Raw genomic sequence first — 19528 nt, 5'->3', positions numbered from 1 at the left:
TAAACTGATTAAAATAAACATTTATTGGTGGAAGAGTCTACTTTTTAACACAGTTACTTTAAAATTACTGATAATACCCAAGGTAATTCAGTATTTCAAGTCTTCCTGGTAAACGTGATTATAAATATTGAGAAAATATCGTGATTTTTAAAACTTTATCTTACTTTCCCGTCTATATTCATCAAGTCTATTGACCTTACAATCAGGCAGTTTTATTTCTTCTAGCATCGTAGAAAGAGCCTTTAGCTCTAGGAGAAATGTTTTTAATAAAAATAATGAAACCATTGGATATATTTTTGTTGGCTCTTGAATCACCCTTGAAAATTAATTACCACTAAGATCCTAATCTGTGAAGAAAAATGTGAATATTAGGTATCAAGTCAGGAATTTTCTGTATGTAGTTCTGTAGTTTAATTCTCTATAATGAATAAAAATAACTTTTAAAGTCAGGAGGACTGAGGTAGGTTATATTTCAAGACCGAATTTTCCTCAGATGTCTCATTCACATGCAAAAGAAAGGTGGGTAACTTACTGGCACATTCCTAGCCAGAATAGAAGCAACATGAAGCAGAAAGAGAAAATTTATCAAAATGAAATGTTCAATTTTTTAAAACTATTCAAATTTTTTAAAAAAAGAATAAAAAATCAAATTTAAAAATAAAGCTATTAGAATATAAGTCCTGCTGGAGAGAGAAATCTCTTGTGCTCCTTTTATTTCATTAATTTATTATTATTTCATTAATATCTCTTCCATTCATTTAGTGAAGAGAAAAATCACCCTGACATGGGGGGAAATGCGGGAAAAAAAATATCTATATAATCTATGGATAAATTCCACTTATAAGCAGAAGTGAAGAAATCCTAAAGGAAAACAGCAAATTAGAAAATTCTTCATAATTAAACCCCCTCTACACAATGAATGAAATATTAAGAAATAGGGAAATACATAGGCTAAAATAATATCTTCTTAATAATTAATATTTTATATGAACGCTATGGACAGTCCAGTAGATATTCCCTAACTTAGGCAATGAAGTAAAATGGAATGTAACAAAAGCCCCAATGTTTAAAATATAGGAGTTTGGGGCTGCATGACTGGCCAGTTGGAATAGCATGTGACTTGACCTTGGTGTTGTGAGTTTGAGCCCCACACTGGTGCTAGAGTTTACTTAGAAAGTACTATAAAATGCATAAATGTATATAATACCATTGACTTATAAGATCAACTCAAAATTATACTGGTCTTCTTACAAACAGTTGATAAATTCCTAGAATTGAAGCTTGTCGAGTGACTTAATATGTATTCTTTATCCAAAATCACTATACCAGCAGTTACCCACTGGAAAACAGAATGAGACTACAGACCCTTTTGACAATGGCAACAGTTAGAAGGTAGAAATGACTGTGATGAACGTGCAGGACCTATTTCATGTTTTCTTTCTGTCAGGTTTGTACTTTAACAAGAGAGGATAACCGCTCCTTGGGGGTTATCCCTCAGGATGAGCAGCTCCACGTTCTACCGCTCTACAAACTCTCAGACACAGATGAGTTTGGCTCTAGCGAAGGAATGGAAGCCAAGATCCAGTCTGGGGCCATTGAGGTGCTTGCTCCCCGCCGTAAAAAAAGAACACGTTTTACCCAGCCAGTTCCTCGTTCTGGGAAGAAGAGGGCAGCAATGATGACAGAAGTTCTCGCACATAAGATAAGAGCTGTGGAGAAGAAATTCATTCCTCGGATCAAGCGCAAGAATCACGGGACAACAAACAGTAGCAAGGCTTCATCGCTGCCGCTTTTAGGTGAGGCCTGTGGATGCTCCTTAGTTTCTGTGCACAACTCCCATTGGCCAGAGGGTTGGGACTTGCCTTTGCCTCTCTCTTTTATCTTTGCCGCTCTCCTAGGCATGAGGCATTCTGGGGAAAAAAGAAAGAAAAAAAGAACCCAACCTAAGATCAGATATCAATTCAGTTAGATGGTTATTTTTAAATCTCCTTGGTTTTTAATAGAGGTTATTTTAGAGTTTAAAATAAGATACTGACTACTTTCACATACGCAATTTCTCTGTACTGGCCAAAAACTCAGAGTCAACAAGAAAGTGGCCCCTCCTTATTTCTTGGTATTTTTTCTAGTTATGGTGTTTGTTTTGTTTTGTTTTAAAAAACATGTTTTTATTATATGTTCCCCATCTGTTTGGAAGCCTTAGTCCTCCTCCTTGGCATATGTGATCGCTTCCTTGAAATCTTCCTCAGTGAAGTTTAGCGTCAATTTAAGTAAGGCAGTCAGCAGGTATTACCGAGCACCCCTTTGTGTGGTTGGGGCTGTTGGGAATGTATCGGTGAAAGATTAGAGGGAGTGCTGTGCAAGCAAACCAGTTGAATATGTTTGCTAGAGAGTCATTTGCTGAGAATGAGGAATTAGAGTCAAGACCTCAAAGCAATGAACATCATGAGTGAATTTTAATTGGAGAAATGGCATTCCAGGCAGAGTAAATGGCAGATGTAAAGGTCAGGAGGGAAGAATTTGCCTGGAACACTTGAGGCAAGCAAGGAGGCCAGTGTGGCTGACGCGGAGCAGGAAATGGGAAGAGCAGGAAGTAAATCAGAGGGGGAAGAGGGTGTCCGAGCGGCTCATCTCAGGCTTCGTTGACTGCTGTTGAGGGAAAGGAACGTTATTGGATATCTCAGAATCTAGAAGGGCTGGAGCACCTGGCTGGTTTATTTGGTGGAGCATGTGACTCTCGGTCTCAGGGTTTTCAGTTCAAGCCCACATTGGGTATAGAGATTACATAAAAATGAAATTTTAAAAAAAGGCAGAGAAGGGCTATAACCTGACTGAAACCTAACATTCTGCTTACTGGGTTGAAACCAGAAAACAGTAGGCAGAGAACAAACAGTAGGGTGATGGTATAGAGGCCATTCTAACAGCTCAGGAGAGAGGTGATGGAGCTTGGACCAGATTGGCTAATGAGAAGAACGTGAGAAATGTCTGGTTCTGGATGTTTTCAAGGTAGAGTCAACAAGATGTCTTATAAATCTGGAATGTAGACAAAAAAAGAAGTGTATGTGTTTATCCTGATGTTGGTCTGAAGGACTTGGAAAGATGGGGAAATCACCGAAGGTCATGAGAAAAGGGGAGAAAGGGATAGATTTGGAAAGATACAGAGGGAAATCAGAAGCTCACTTTTGGACATGTCAATTTCTTTTTTTTTTTTTTTTTTTTTTTTTTTTTTTTTTTTTTTGTTAAGATTTTATTTATTGGACAGAGATCACAAGTAGGCAGAGCGGCAGGCAGAGTGAAAGCGGGGAGGCAGGCTCCCTGCCCTGATGTGGGGCTCGATCCCAGGACCCCAAGATCATAACCTGAGCCGAAGGCAGAGGCTCAACCCACTGAGCCACCCAGGCACCCCAACATTTTTAATACAGAATAATTCTTAATTTCATCTATATCCTTATCCAGGCGCCACCCCTTCGAAATTTTTTATAACAAATTGCAGAAGTTGGGACACCTGGTGGCTCAGTTGGTTAAGCAGCTGTCTTTGGCTCCGGTCATGATCCCAGCATCCTGGGATCAAGTCCTGTGTCAGGCTTCTTGCTCAGTGGGAAGCCTGCTTGCTTCTCTGTCTGCCTCTGTCTGCCACTCTGCCTGCTTGTGCTCTCTTTGACAAATAAATTAAGGGGAAAAAATCTTTAAACAAATTGCAGAATTCTCATCATATTATTAATTACCTCATCAGTATGTGTCACTAAAAGATAAGGAATGATAAGAACCACAATACCCAAAACAAATAAATCAAATAATGCCTTAATACCAGTCAGTGCTCACACTGCTCCGTCTGTCTCCTAAATGATTTTTCCTTGACATTTGGTATGTTTAAATCAGTATCCAAACAAGGTCACACATTCCAGTTTGTTGGTATGTCTCCTATACCTTTTTTCATTTAAAGCTTGCTTTTCCTATTTTTCCTTCTTTTTTCTTTTTTACATATATCAGAAACCATTATCCTATGGAGACAAATTCAGCTTCAGTTTTTAAAACTCTTAACTATTTGCTCACTTCAGCAGCACATATACTAAAATTGGAACGATACAGAGAAGATTAACATGGTCCCTGTGCAAGGATGACACGCAAATTCATGAAGCATTCCTTAAAATAAATTAATTAATTAAAAAAACAAAATAAAAACACTTAACTATGGGGACACCTGGCTGGCTCAGTAGATAGAGCGAATGACTCGATCTTGGACAAGATGGCGAGTGGAACCCCATGTTGGATGTAGAGCTCACCAAAGCAAAAACAACAAACCAGAAAACAAAAAAACAATTGCTGTGGCATGGACACTGGCTCATTTCTACACTCTATTTTTTTTGTTGTTGTTGTTGTTTTGTTTTTTGTTTCTTAATTTTTTTTTTTTTTATTTAAAGATTATTTATTTATTTATTTGACAGGGAGAGATCACAAGTAGGCAGTTAGGCAGGCAGAGGGGTGGGGGAAGCAGGCTCCCTGCTGAGCAGAAGCCTTATGTGGGGCTCCATCCCAGGACCCTGGGATCATGACTTGAGGCAGAGGCTTAACCCACTAAACCACTCTTGTTTTTTTTACATCAGGAAACACATTATCTGACGATATCTCTTTTTGTGATGTTAAAGCAGATTCATGGTACAGGGGTTGTCAACATGATTCACTGATTATAATGTTCCCTAGAAGCTTTTTACCTGAAGGTTTTAGAAACACTTACTATAATGTTCTATATTCTTTATTCCATCAGGAGTAACATAGTCTACCGTTCTTTATCCATTTGTTAGGCGATCTCTTAAAAAGAAATACTGTCCTTACCAAGAACTTATTAACTCTGAGGTGCGGGTCATATTGAGAAATTAGAATAAGTGCTTGGCAATCTGACTTTACTCTCCACTTTTCAGAATACAAGTTAATTTCTAGGCATCTTCCAGTGTGTTCAATTTCTTTTTCATTTATTATAATTTTGATCTCGTGTTTTTTATTTTTTTGTTATTTTATTGGCAGTATTTATAGGTCATTATTATTTATAATTTATATTTCAGTGCACATTATATAGGGTTATTTTCCCCCCAATTAAATATGAAAATGCTTTTTAAAGTCCTCAAATTGAGGCGTGCCTGGGCGCTCAGTTGTCTGCTTTCGGCTCAGGTCATGATCCCAGGGTCCTGGGATCGAGCCCCGTATCTGGCTCCCTGCTCAGTGGGAAGCCTGCTTCTCTCTCTCCCTCTCCCGCATCCACTGCTTGTGTTCCCTCTCTATCTCTCTCTGCCAAATTAATAAATAAAATCTTAAAAAAAAAAAAAACAAAAAAAACAAATAAACCCTAAAAGAAAAAAAATCCTCAAATTGAAACCAAATATCCTTCAATTGTCCCATCTTTCATCAGTAGAAACCCATCATGCTGGCTTCTGAACTTTTTGTCATGACCCCAGTTGTTTTTGAGAGCTTCCTTAGCTTCTGTTCCGACAGGATGTTCTAGGCTCATCTGATATAATCCTGCCCAGTATATAAATTCAGCCATCTCTCCGGGGAGTCTAAAGAAAAAAATACAGCTTGAATTTATACTGAAACTCCACATTAGAGTTACAGGGTATTCCATAACCTTAGTTTTTATTGTTGTTGTTGTTCCTGCTGCAAGGAGAGTTGGCTTATTTTGCGTTTTGTAAGATGAGAGAAATGATGGTGCAGACATTTATATAATGCTAGGAAAGATTCAATAAATAGATAGTGATGAGGCAAGGCAGAGAGAATTAGCATTCCTTTTTGCTTGTTAGCTCCATTCACAAATACTTAGTTTGATTTATAGCTTCCCGTGCCTAGTTCCACGCTGCCTGTAAACAGCATTCCTATCATTTTCATCTTGTCATTCCCTCATAGCATCTTCACAAGCTGTGTTTTCAGTAACATATATCCTGTTAGTAGTCCTCTGCACAATATTTGGCTTATAGCCCCTTGTCCTTTTATAATCTTACCCATAAGAATTTTTTTTATCTTATTTTTTAAGATTTTATTTATTTATTTATTTTAAAGATTTTATTTATTTATTTGACAGAGAGAGATCACAAGTAGGCAGAGAGGCAGGCAGAGAGAGAGGAAGGGAAGCAGGCCCCCTGCCGAGCAGAGAGCCTGACGCAGGACTCAATCCTAGGACCCTGAGATCATGACCTGAGCCGAAGGCAGTGGCTTAACCCACTGAGCCACCCAGGCGCCCCAAGATTTTATTTATTGATTTATTTGAGAGAGAGAGGTAACAATTGAGAGCACGAGCAGCAGGGAGAGGGAGAAGCTCAGCTGGGAACCTGATGTGGGGCTTGATCCTGGGATCCTGGGATCACAACCTGAGCCGATGGCAGGCGCTTAACTGACTGAACCACCGGGGCACCCCATAAGAGCTTTTATTTTTTTTTTTAAGATTTTATTTATTTATTTGACAGAGAGAAATCACAAGTAGGCAGAGAGGCAGGCAGAGAGAGAGGAGGAAGCAGGCTCCCTGCTGAGCAGAGAGCCTGATGCGGGACTTGATCCCAGGACCCTGAGATCATGACCTGAGCCAAAGGCAGCGGCTTAACCCACTGAGCCACCCAGGCGCCCCCATAAGAGCTTTTAAAATAGAATTATTCATTTCAATAAAAGACTCCTTACTTTTTTTATTCTCCCTCCCCTAACCCAAATCCATCAAGACTCATTACTCTTCCTCCCCATGATTTATGTTCTGTTGACAACTTCTATAATAGATGTAACCACAGATTTCTTAATGTGCCACCCCTTGGGTTCCATGTACAAGTTCTCTTAAAAAATGAGAATTGGCAGGATGCCTGGGTTGCGCAGTCGGTTAAGCTTCTGACTCTTGATTTCAACTCAGGTCATGATCTCAGCGTTGTGAGATCAAGCCGTGCATCGGGCTCCTCACTGGGACTCGAGCCTACTTAAGATTCTTTCTCCCTCTGCCACCTCTCTGCAACCCCCTAAAAAAAGAAAGAGAGAAAGAGAACTGAGGCACTTGGCTGGCTCAGTTAGTGGAGCATGAGACTCTCCATCTCAGAGTTCAAAACCCATATAGGGCTCTCTGCTCAGCAGGGAGCCTGCTTCTCCCTCCCCCTTTGCCTGCCTCTCTGCCTACTTGTGATCTCTCTCTCTCTATCAAATAAATAAAGTCTTTTATTTTTTTTTAATAAGAGACTTTTTTTTTTTTTTTAAGGATTATTTACTTATTTATTTATTTGTCAGAGAGAGAGAGAGAGGAGCTAGAGCGAGCACAAGCAGACAGAGTGGCAGGCAGAGGCGGAGGGAGAAGCAGGCTCCCTGCCAAGCAAGGAGCCCGATGTGGGACTTGATCCCAGGACTCTGAGCTGAAGGCAGTCGCTTAACCAACTGAGCCACCCAGGCGTCCCAAATAAAGTCTTTTAAAACAAAGTAAAATAGGGGCGCCTGGGTGGCTCAGTGGGTTACAGCCTCTGCCTTCGGCTCAGGTCATGATCCCAGGGTCGTGGGATCGAGCCCCGCATCGGGCTCTCTGCTCAGCAGGGAGCCTGCTTCCTCCTCTCTCTGCCTCTCTGCCTACTTGTGATCTCTGTCTGTCAAATAAATAAATAAATAAAATCATTTTTAAAAAAAAGTAAAATAAAAGTGAGAATTATCTTGGTGCTGGCTTAAGCAGCACATATACTGAAAGTGGGACAACACAGAGAAGATTAGCATGGCCCCTGTACAAGGATGACCTACAAATTCGTGAAGTGTTCCATGTTGTATTTTATTTACTTTTTTAAAATTTTATTTACTTTTTTAAGCTTTTCATGTTTAAAAAGAGAGAAAAAATTATCCTGTCTCCAGGTTGTATTGCGTTATGTTAGTTTCAGGGGTACAATATATTACATGTGTTTGCTATTATATTGTTAATTACTTTAAAACATGGCCACATTTTCTATTTCTGGTCCTAAAATCTGCTGCTTTTGCTCGAGCAGAAATTTTTTAGAACCTCAAAACAGGAAGAATGTCCTCAAGAAAATGTTTCCATTTGATATGAGGTTTGTGTGGTTATGTTTGAACAGATTACCCACAATGGCCGATGTGGTAATAAAGATCTTCCTAATCAGTGAGAAAGAAACAAGGCTTACATGCACCTGGTCTTGAGGGCCACAAATGACTTACTTCCCCTAAAATTTCTTAACGTGACTTCCCGTTGCCTAATAATTGAGTTTGCCAGTTACGCTGTTTTCTCGATAACTTAACTTTATTTTTACTTTTTTGAAAGTGAGATCATGCGATATATAAATTGTATCTAAATATCTCTTTGGGTAGAAATACTGCTCTAGGTCATCCATGTTATTCCCTGCATTGTGTTCCAATGTATGATTTTAACATTTAACTTCATCGCCAACTAGGTCATTTCTAATCTCTTACTGTTTCAAACAATGGACATCGTTCTGGCTAAATCTTTGTGCTTATTTAAATTATTTGCAAGGGGAAGAATTCTTGAAGGAAAATTGTTGGGTGAAAAAGCATACCAGACGACGTGCAATTTTTAATGCCTGCTTGTGTGTTTGACTTAAAGGCAAGAGAACAAAACGGGCCGACATTGCCATCACCGATGTTTTGTTACATTATCCTTTGTATTTCTCTTTAAAATACTTTACTTAGAGACAGTTCCCAAAAGTAGTTTGTACTTATCTTCGCATTTGGTGTCCTTTTCTCTGTTTAGGGAATAAAACCGAAGCCTTGCAACTTGAAATAAAAAGTGAAACTGAACCCCATTTTATCTTCAAAGGTTCGGACAACACTAAAACCTACTCATTGACCCCATCCATTCCTCACCCACTGAAAGAGGCAAACATACCTCCAGGTTTCTCCTGGTCCCCTAAGACGGCGTCAGCCACCCCAGCTCCTTGTAAGAGTGATGCGTCCGTTCCCTACGGGTTTTCCGAAAGAAGTAGCAATCCCCACTGCACGGTGCCTTCTGCGAGACACAGCGGTGCTAATGCAGCTGCGGGGGAATGCACTGGAATTGCACAGCCTGGCGAGGTGGTTTCTCTGCCCATGCTGCCCGCTCCCGTGGCAGACACCCTGGTTTATTCTGAGCCGCCCACTGGTCCGTCTGAACAGCCACCTTCCAGTCACCCAAGCCAGCAGCCCCCCTACACCACCTGCCCCCATGACCTGGCGTCCTCTCTGGTGGAAGACGACGAGCAGCATTCTGATGCCGACGAGCCTCTGTCCGACGACGCCCTGTCCGACGACCCCCTGTCCCCCGCGGAGGAGAAGCTGCCCCACATCGATGAGTATTGGTCAGACAGCGAGCACATCTTCCTGGACGCCAACATCGGTGGGGTCGCCATAGCGCCTGCCCACGGCTCGGTTCTGATCGAGTGTGCGCGGCGGGAGCTTCACGCCACCACGCCCGTCGAGCACCCGAACCGGAACCACCCCACTCGCCTCTCCCTCGTTTTCTACCAGCACAAAAACCTGAATAAGCCCCAACACGGTTTTGAACTAAACAAAATTAAGTTTGAGGCGAAAGAAGCTAAGAATAAGAAAATGAAGGCCTCAGAGCAGAAAGACCAGGCAGCTAGTGAGGGTCCCGAACTGTCCCCTGAAGTTAATGAATTGAACCAAATTCCTTCTCATAAAGCGTTAACATTAACCCATGACAATATTGTCACCGTGTCCCCCTATGCTCTCACACATGTTGCAGGACCCTATAACCATTGGGTCTGAAGGCTTTTCTCCCCTTCTTAATGCCTTTGCTAGTGCAGTGTATTTTTTCAAGGTGCTGTTAAAAGAAAGTCATGTTGTCGTTTACGTATCTTCATCTCACCCATTTGAAGGCTGAGGTAAAAAAACAAAACAAAAAAACAAAAATGGGGTGGGTATTTCTTAACTGTGACTATATTTTGACAATTGGTAGAAGGTGCACATTTTAAGCAAAAATAAAAGTTTTATAGTTTTAAATACATACAGAAATGTTTTGGTTAGGCGTTAACCTTGATAGAATCACTCAGTTTGGTGCTTTAAATTAAGTCTGTTTACTATGAAACAAGAGTCATTTTTAGAGGATTTTAACAGGTTCATGTGCTATGACGTAAAATCAAGACACAGTGTTAACTCTACACAGCTCCTGGTGCTTACCCACATCAACAGTTAAAAATAAGCTGCATTATTATTTCATGGTGCCATCGTTCCAACATCTTCCAATCATTGCTAGAATATCGGCATATTCCTTTGAAATAAACCAATGAAATGTTTTCTCTCTCAAAATATCTCTCCTGTATAAAGTAATTCATTATTGTTAATAATGGTTGGAGGCTGTTCATAAATTGTAAATATATATTTTAAAAGCACTTTCTATTTTTAAAAGTAACTTGAAATAGTATAGTATAAGAATCTTATTGTCTATTGTTTGTGCATATTTGCATACAAGAGAAATCATTTATTCTTGCTGTGTAGAGTTCCATCTTGTTAACTGCAATATGTATTCTAATCATGTATATGGGTTTTTTTAATGTGTCCTTTCTCATGCAAATATTAGCTACTTATATAAAATAGAACATGCAAAAATCGTTAATTTTCTCTAAAATTGGGATTAGGAAGCATATCACCAATATCGATTAACATTTTATTTGGAACTAAGTAAGCGTGGTCTCTTCTGATTTATCAAGCAACAGTGGCCCTAATTTCACTTTCACCCCAGCTTTCTCAAAATACTCATGAAAGGTTTTTCCAAAAGGAGATGGGACATCGTAGGATTCAGAAGAGTCAAATGCTTCTAAAGTTTCAAGGTGATAAAATATAAAAATTAAGTAGCAAGAACCCGACCCATTCCAAATTGCCTTATTTGTTTTGGTACAGAATAAGAATAAAATTCCCATAGAAATCTTGTGAAAACAAATCCCCTATTGTTGTCACACATCCACACATCCCAGACAGTAGAAGTGGTAATCTAAGTATGGTATTGCCCATAAAGAGCTAATCCAAAGTAGTTTATCTAAGCATATTAGTATTAGGGAAATAAAAACTCATCTTCTCTGATACTTGCCTGTTTTCTAGGTAACAGGAAAATAGGCATTCCGTTTAAGTTAGCCCTCCCGTATTTTTTCCCATTACTTATTGGCTCATTTTATAGCAAAACAAAAGGAATTGCCCAAACAAAATGTTTAGAGCAAGAAATTTTAGTGAAATACTTGATTCTATTTAAAATGCAGAGGTGCTATAACATTCAAAGTGTCAGATACCTTGGGAGTGTGGAAAACCTAAATAATGGTGCTTCTCCCTTGGGAATGCCATAGGAAGCCCACAACTGCTAACACTCAACAATTTTGGTGCAAAAGCAAACAGTTCCAGCAAGCTCTAAAAAAAAACTCATTGTAACTTATATTAAAATAATATATGGTGCAAAGTATCAGTTTCAAGCTTTTGACTAGTCCAACTAAAGGAATATGAAGGGATTGTATATAACAAATACCATTGGTAGACCATCATCTTGTACAAGTAGATTTCTGCTTCTTGAATATGTAAAATAGGGTGATTCATTGACTTGTTTTAGTATTTTGTGTGCCTTAGATTTGCGTTTTAAAACATGTATATTTTTGTGAGCCTAAGGTTTCTTATACATATAAGTATATAAATAAGTGATTGTTTATTATTTCAGCTGCTTTGATAAGATATCTACTAGTATTAGACTATCAGGAATACACCCTTGTGATATTTCATTTTAGATATTAGGCCTTAGCTCCCACTAGAAATTCTCTCACCAGATTTAATGAATCAAGTTTTAAGACCCTTTATCCATCCACCCATCTTCCTTCCATTCAACACTTTCCGAAAGTCTGCAGAATTTAAATATTAGCTTTGGTTTTTCTTTGAACTGCCGCCCATGACACAGTATACGTGAAGAATTGAAATCCTAAAAGATGCTTTGGTCCATGCTTTTCAAAGAAACAACAAATTTCCTTCAAAAGAATCCATTGTTGGCAGGGCGGCGGGGGGAGGGGAGTGCCTGGTTGGCTCAGTTGATAGAGCATGTGACCCTTCATCTCAGGATCGTGAGTTCAAGCCCCACATTGGGCACGGAATCTATTTAAAACTGAAAACACAAAAAGAACAAAAAACATCCATTGTAATATATCTGCAGCAGTTCAAGTCAGTGTCACTAATTTTGAGGTTTCTTAACAACTGAACTTGAAGTGACAGTGTTACTTAGAGGAATCCTGGGAGTTGTGAATTTTGGCTGCAGCTCCCCAAAGCCAGTACATGAAAATGTACCTTCTCAACTAAAATGTTTCCATTCCATTATTATAATTAACACCATCAATGTCCTGCCTCAACTGATAACCCCATGGTGGGAACCACATATGATTCCCACTTTGTTGGACTCTACTTCATAAATTAACAGTTCACCATCCCATCGTCTGCCCTGTGATTTTTTTTTCTTTTTAAAAGCTCATGCTTATTCAGTGTTCTCCAGCATTGTGATTGTATGCTAGTGACACTGCTTTTAAGAAGCAAGGAAATAAATTTGTTGAAATGACATTTTCACCAGAAAACTGGTCATCTAACATTATTTCTACACCTTCTATTATGTTTATCTATAGCAATCACCTTTTGTATTACCTGCTTTATACTACTCAAAATGAGTTTTTCAATATTCTGCCTTTGTTCATGGTATGATAATTGAATTAGTTGATACATGACCCCCCAAGTTAACCCAGCTGTCCATAATATGTTACAAACTTCCTAACTTCAATGAACTGCCTATTTTAGAAACCCACAAAATAAGCACGCTGCCCTTCAAAATCCCATTTCTAATGGCTCTCAGAGCATGGTTGAAAAATTTTTCTTTTGCTTATCAGCCTCACCTACATCTTTCCAGTTCATCCACAAAGTACGGAACACATCATGTCATAGACCTAATTGAAATATATTATTGGAAAGTGAGGCTAGCTGAAAATGTATAGCTTTGGTAAATTTTTGCAACACATTAGCAAAATGTTTGCAGCTTAACCTTCCAACATCTTTGTTATGCAATCTGCATGTGGGTGAAATAATTTGTTAAATATAGAACTTCAACTAGATGAGATCCATAAGCAATTAGTTAAGACATAACCCCAATACATACTTAATTGAATGCATACCCTTGTATAAATGAGATACCAGTTCATACCAAGTAACCTACTTTCTAATATTACTACTTCAGTGGACTCAGCTAATTATCCTTTATTCCACAATAGCATGTATGAAAATAACCCTAAACTACTTAAGTTTACTCTTTGAAACAAATTCAATTGAGATTTTTTTTTATCTGGGACAAAGTTTTGACATTGCATGACAACTTCCACCAATAGTGGGCACAGGATTTCCTTCAAATGTACCTAGTAAATCAGTAGCTGTCATACGACTTCTTAATAATATATAGCTACCTTCTATTTCACAACTTCTTGATGCATGGAAATTTCTTTTTTGTCTAGAGTTAGTACAACTGTGAATTTTGGTCTTCTGGAAAAATTTATGATGAGAATTGTGAAATAATATGGTAGTGGCCTCTCACACCTTAGAAGTCACACAGTTCAATCACTGGGGCTCAGAGAGCAGTTGTTAATGTCAGTGTGTACTTATGTTTATAATGAGAGTTGAAACTATCAAGTGGAGGCCATTTTGTGTTATGGAGAACTAGAGGAAGCAAACTTGATTTGCTCACCCAGAGAGTATCTTATCACTGGGAAATAACCTGATTGTGGTACAAGTGAAAAATCAAAATGGCTTTTTATTTTTTCTGTTGGGTTTTGTTTTTTTCTGAGAGATTCAGGAAAACAAGACAAATGAAATTGAATCAAGATTCCCCTGCCTGCAGAGTTTCGTGGGCCTTGTGTGGGAAATCTAACTGACTTTTACCTATGATGCTGTCCTGTTAACTCATCCAACAAAATGTGGCAATAGTCTTATTTGCGATTTCAATAAAGAAATACCAAGTACTTATATAGTACAGGCTTTTATTTCCCCTGATACAAGTATTAGGCATATACAAGGAGTTAGAAAAAATGAGTGGTTGAAAGAATTGGGGGAAAATACCAATTGTATATATTACCTATGGTTGTACAGTCCATTCCCACCTCTTGTCAAGTTGGCCTCACAATGAAGTCTAATTCACTTTGATGTGATTGTCTACGTGTATTAGAATACTGTTTTATTGTGCACAGCTCCGAAACTTGCCCAGAAGTGTATTGAACCTGTAACTTCAACATCAACAGTAAGGTACCCTCAACCAGGTGATAGAATGAGTGCCCTGATTCCTAAAGAGTCTGGATTTACCCAGATCGAATTGTGCTTGGCATTGTGCTTTCATCTAATAGATTTAGAGAATGTGGCCATTCATGGCTCTGAAATGCAAGCCAGAGAATCAGCATGTCAGAAGCTAAATTTGTGCATTTTCTTAGAGTGTATTGAGATTTATTGGCTTTTTTCCCTTTTCTCATAAAATAGAGTCTGAGTTACTCTGTTCATTTTGGAGATGATAAAATTGGCTTTTATGCAAGAAGACATCGCTGTTTTTGTCCACATTGAACTCTAGAAACTTGAATTCTCTGCATTCCAGTATCTCTGGATGTCTGTTTCAGTCCCTGTTCTTTCTGGGCACCCAATCAAATACCATTGTTTACTTCAAAAGGCATAAATGTTATTCCTTCGAGTAATGCAAAGGTTTTCCTTACTTGGCCACTTATAATGTTCACTTCTCCTTTAAGGGCCCCACAATGTGTTTCTCTATTGATAGTACGCAGTATTTAATTTTTCTGGCTTTAGAAGTACAATACTCATCTCTGCATTGTTGGCTATAGTTTTCCGATCCCTACTGTGATATCCATGATCTGCATGGGTCACAAGTTTTTCTTGTTTCTTCATGTCCCCTATAATTAAAGCAAAACTTAGTCTAAGGTAGGAATGTTATTATCAGATGTTGAACACATTACCTGATTTAACTGATCTATGTTTGAATGCAACTTGGGAAGCCCTTGTTTAAGAATATAAACCTAGATTTCCTAAAAATAGGAATTTTGTCCCTAGCAGCTGTTAGGAAAGGCATTCTTTCTCTCTTGTCTTGTTCATCAGAAAAAAATATCACAGCTATCAGAAGCATGTTCACTTTTGGAGAAACAGTACTGAAAAGTAATTTTGTTTGTTCTTCATTTAGCTAAGTATAACCATCTTTGACCAGAATTTCTGCTTGTTATTCTTTTTTCATTTTACTGAAGCTATGATGTCACTCAGTGTACTTTTCTTTCTTTTTACAGTTTTTGATCCTTTCCTCTGATTTTCTTTAAATTAAAACTCTGTTGCTTCCCCTCTCTGTTCTCCCTCCATTTCCCATGACCCCTACGCAAATACACATGGCTCGTATTAAGAATAGCAGTGATCTTGGTCAAGTTGTCTTTTTCCTGTTTTCTAAAATCATGTTTCACAAATCCCTCATGGAATAATACCAAAAAGGATCATGATCTTTTATGTGGTCATTTCCTGTTAGAGGCAAATTCAGTTTTTAGAAAGAGATAGTGATCACAAGGCCCGGTTAGCATCCACTTCTCTTTAACAATCCCAACAATATTTGTTTTGTTTTGTTGCGTTTTAAATCCCAACAATGTCTGACTCTCAACATGTTTATTAGTGTTTTGAGTGTTTTGCAAACACTTACATTAGAAGTTAAATGTTCTAGCACTATTTCTACATAGCTTTGTAATCTCTGTATGACGCATCATACTAATTATAAGTTGTCTGACCAGTGGCTTGGAATTAGGGACGGGTCTGATTTATACAGTAGACAATATTTTCTTTTCACATGTTTTGTCTCCCAGCCTGGTTTTGTGCATGGTATTTACTTCCCAGTATAAATTTACCCCTTTGGAATTTGGGTTTTGGCAATAATAGGAACTATTCTGTAATCTGGGTGAGAAAGGTTAAAAAAGAATGAACTGAAAGTCATTTAAGGAATTCTTAAAGATGGGATAAATCAGTTATCGGGAGCCATGAGTGTAGTAGGACGAAGTTCGGGGGCAAGGAGGAGGGAAAATCGTGTTCCTATCAGCAATCTGCAGGTTCACTCCACCAGCCCAACACCAAAACATACTTTAATAGCTCTTCTCCCCACCCCATGATAGTTTTATGTGAAAAATAGCAGCTCAAAAATGAGAAACCATCGTGAATGCAAATATGGTAGTAAGAAAAATGATAATCCCTGTATTTTATATAATGTTGTAGCTTATCAAACTGCTTTACTGTGTGTCCCTTTTTCTTCCCAACACTGAAGGTTGGACAGATGTCCAAATGTTCCCATCTTACTGGTGATGGAAACCTGCAGATTGGCAAGAAGAGCAAATGGCGTGCTCCAAGTCATAGAGCAGGTCAACCCCTTGAGACCAAACCATTTTATAGCCGCAGACTACTGAAGGCATCTCTGCACCCACCGTAAGCTATGACTTAGAGAGCGTTATTGAGTAAAAATTTTGTCAGATCTAATCTAAGAATAATGTAAAACCTACTTATTGTATGTAAAACATTCTTCTGAAGTATTTTGTTTCTACTATTTATTTAGCAGGTAGATTTTTTTTTATGCATACTTTGGAAGGTCTCCCCAAATTCCCAAGACTTCTGCATTTTACGATTGAAATTAATGAAGCTTTAGTTTTTCCCTGTAAATAAACTTTTCAATAAAGAATATCCCTGTACTACTAAAACAAAGGGAAACCTCAATAATGTTGGTCTTAAAAATATTATTTTTAAAAAGACTGAGATCACCAACTCATAATCCAAGTTTAATGTATTTGTTACATTGAAATGCAGGTTTCTAGAAGGGAATGTGCTGGGTAAGCTGACTATTTTAGTTCCCAGGTGCTCATGGTAAAAATGTAGACTTGTTGGCATCTCAAAAAAATAGTACTGTCTCCACTTATTTAAATTTGTTTTGTTTTGTCTTTTGTTCCACTTTGTTTACACATACCTTTGCCCAGAGAGTTAAGAAAAATAATGAGATGTATTTGTAAAGTTTTTGGTAAGCGCATTATAAATATAAAGAGGTGGGATACTTGATGCTGTTCGATCAGTACGTTATGGGTTGCTAACGAAAAACCCAAACTTCCCTAAATAGTCAAATAAATCCACTTTTGGTGATTTGGTTCAGTAACTGCCCATCCTCACCAAGGCCTCTTTGTGATATTATAAAATGGCTGGCCACATAGGACTTTACAAAAACAGCTCTTAAAAACAAAACAAAACAAAAAAAGACTAAATATTTTTTATTAATAGGTATGGTCTTTTTTTTTTTTAAACTTCTATAACAGGTGCTTTAAGAGAAATATTTTTCCAGAAATGGTTTTATAGTAAAAAAGGGGGGGCAGCTTTTGCATTGTGATGTATGGGTGGATAGTCATCTTTGAGTTACTTTCTTAGTAAGTGAAGTGTTCCCTGAAGAGAAACTCCTTCTAGTTCTTTCATTTTCTCTTGTGTTATGTGGTGACCTACCAAGTGGATTCATGTGCATATCAATACTTTGGCTCAAAGAAGACTGAATGCTTTTCAATAGTGGGAGTAAAATATTCACAGAATCTTCATCATGAGGAAATAGAGCAGTGCTGACTTTCCATAGACCATACCAATTTCACAAGTTAATATTCCTGTCTCTAGGTGACTTTGTCTCTCCTTAGGGTATATTTACTATTTATTTTGTACCTTTGATTTTTCGCTTTCGGGGATTATTTTTACCTATTGCAGTCCTACTGTATGAAATATCCCATATAATGAAATAAGTTAGTAAAGAAAAGATTTTAAAACTCCCCCAAATCTGGTTTGGGTTCTTAATATATGGGAGAAACAGTTTAAAGAAAAAGCACTTCACCATGCAGAAGGGAAAGAGAATATCTTAATTATGATGATTTCAATTCAGGATCAACATACAGTGCTCTGCATACAAGGGAACACTTACTAGCAGTACTTGAAGACTTGTGAGTTGGAATTGCATGTTACTTGAAAGACCTAATTAAGCTAAATTTTGGTGCACAGCAGTTGTACATGATTTCATGTTTATGTAGCAAAATGCATTGAAATGTACTAGTATTGAAACATACATGTAAAGATAGTTGTGGAAATTGTCTATTATATTTTCCTTGTGTGTCTCATTTATTTAGAGCACAAAGTTTCTTTTTTTAAGTGTTCTAACTGAATAAGGCTAAATGAATACTGTAATTGAAATTATATTTTAAATCTTTGTCATGAGTTTTTAAAAAAAATATTGCAAATTGTATCATTCCTGATTACACAGAACTTTGTGGGTGGTTTTAAATAAATTTTATACTTCTATTTTGCACCTGGTAGTCTAATTTTTCTTTCCTCTTCAAAAGAATATTTTAAAACTTTCATATCCAATAAAAATCACACATTTTTAATGGACTATCACACATTTATAAAGGACTATCATATTTAATATTTAGAGATGTCCAATTGTGTGGGTTATGTTTAATATAAAATCAAGAGGACTACATTTATGGAATCCTTACTTTTTGTTTTGTTTTTGGGATTTGTTTGTTTGTTTGTTTGCTTTGTTTTTTTAAGTAGGCTCCATGCCCAACGGGGCTTAAACTTACGAACCTGAGATCGAGAATCACATGTTCTACTGACTGAGCCAGCCAGGTTCCCTTATAGAATCCTTATTGTGTACCAAACCCTTACATTTTATATAAACTATTTAACTTCCACAGTGATGCTATTCATTCTTTTTTTTAATATAAATTAAATTTATTTATTTTCAGCATAACAGTATTCATTATTTTTGCACCACACCCAGTGCTCCATGCAATCTGTGCCCTCTATAATACCCACCACCTGGTACCCCAACCTCCCACCCCCCCACCACTTCATTCCCCTCAGATTGTTTTTCAGAGTCCATAGTCTCTCATGGTTCACCTCCCCTTCCAATTTCCCCCAACTCCCTTCTCCTCTCCAACTCCCCAGTGATGCTATTCAGTAAGGACTCTGATTAACCCCATTTTCCAGATTAATTCTGAAGCTTAAAAGTGGCTAAGATCGGGGCACCTGGGTGGCTCAGCGGGTTAAAGCCTCTGCCTTCAGCTCCGGTCATGATCCCAGGGTTCTGGGATCGAGCCCCACATCGGGCTCTCTGCTCAGCGGGAGCCTGCTTCCTCCTCTCTCTCTCTTTCTCTATCTCTGCCTACTTGTGATCTCTGTCTGTCATATAAATAAATAAAACCTTTAAAAAAAAAAAAAAAGAAAGAAACTAAAAGTGGCTAAGATCATACCCCTAGTAGTTGGCAGAGCTTTAAGTCAATTTGGATTTAGACTGACTCATGCCCTCCCTTTGGTTTTTCATTATTTTAATAAACTTAATCCTGAACACAGTATGTTAACAGTATTTTAAATTTGACATCCTAATGTATTTACTAGAACCTGAGGTGAAAAAAAATAGGCTGATATTACAGCAAATATCACGAACTAATAAGTTACTTTATTTTATTTTTTTTAAGAT

At 37.9% G+C, this 19528-nt stretch overlaps 1 protein-coding gene and 2 non-coding genes across 5 annotated transcripts in view; all 3 read left to right on the top strand.

The window, feature by feature from the left end:
• TET1 (tet methylcytosine dioxygenase 1) overlaps positions 1-9960 on the top strand; it is a 128181-nt gene extending 118221 nt beyond the window's left edge. For all 3 annotated transcript variants that reach the window (XM_059170085.1, XM_059170084.1, XM_059170086.1), the window contains 2 exons: positions 1448-1796; positions 8714-9960. In XM_059170085.1, the coding sequence (XP_059026068.1) occupies positions 1448-1796; positions 8714-9726 (1362 nt within the window). In that variant the 3' untranslated portion in view covers positions 9727-9960. The remainder of the gene's footprint in view (positions 1-1447; positions 1797-8713) is intronic.
• Positions 4043-4149, top strand: LOC131830924 (U6 spliceosomal RNA). Its single transcript, XR_009353456.1, has one exon. It is a non-coding gene; the product is annotated as a U6 spliceosomal RNA (small nuclear RNA).
• On the top strand, positions 7657-7763 carry LOC131830927 (U6 spliceosomal RNA). Its single transcript, XR_009353459.1, has one exon. It is a non-coding gene; the product is annotated as a U6 spliceosomal RNA (small nuclear RNA).
• Positions 9961-19528: the final 9568 nt, after the last annotated feature.

Source organism: Mustela lutreola, chromosome 4 (genome assembly GCF_030435805.1).
Source record: "Mustela lutreola isolate mMusLut2 chromosome 4, mMusLut2.pri, whole genome shotgun sequence".
Classification (NCBI taxonomy): Eukaryota; Metazoa; Chordata; class Mammalia; order Carnivora; family Mustelidae; genus Mustela; species Mustela lutreola.
The sequence above is the reverse complement of the archived record's forward strand: the minus strand, read 5'-3'. Positions and strand labels throughout refer to the sequence as shown.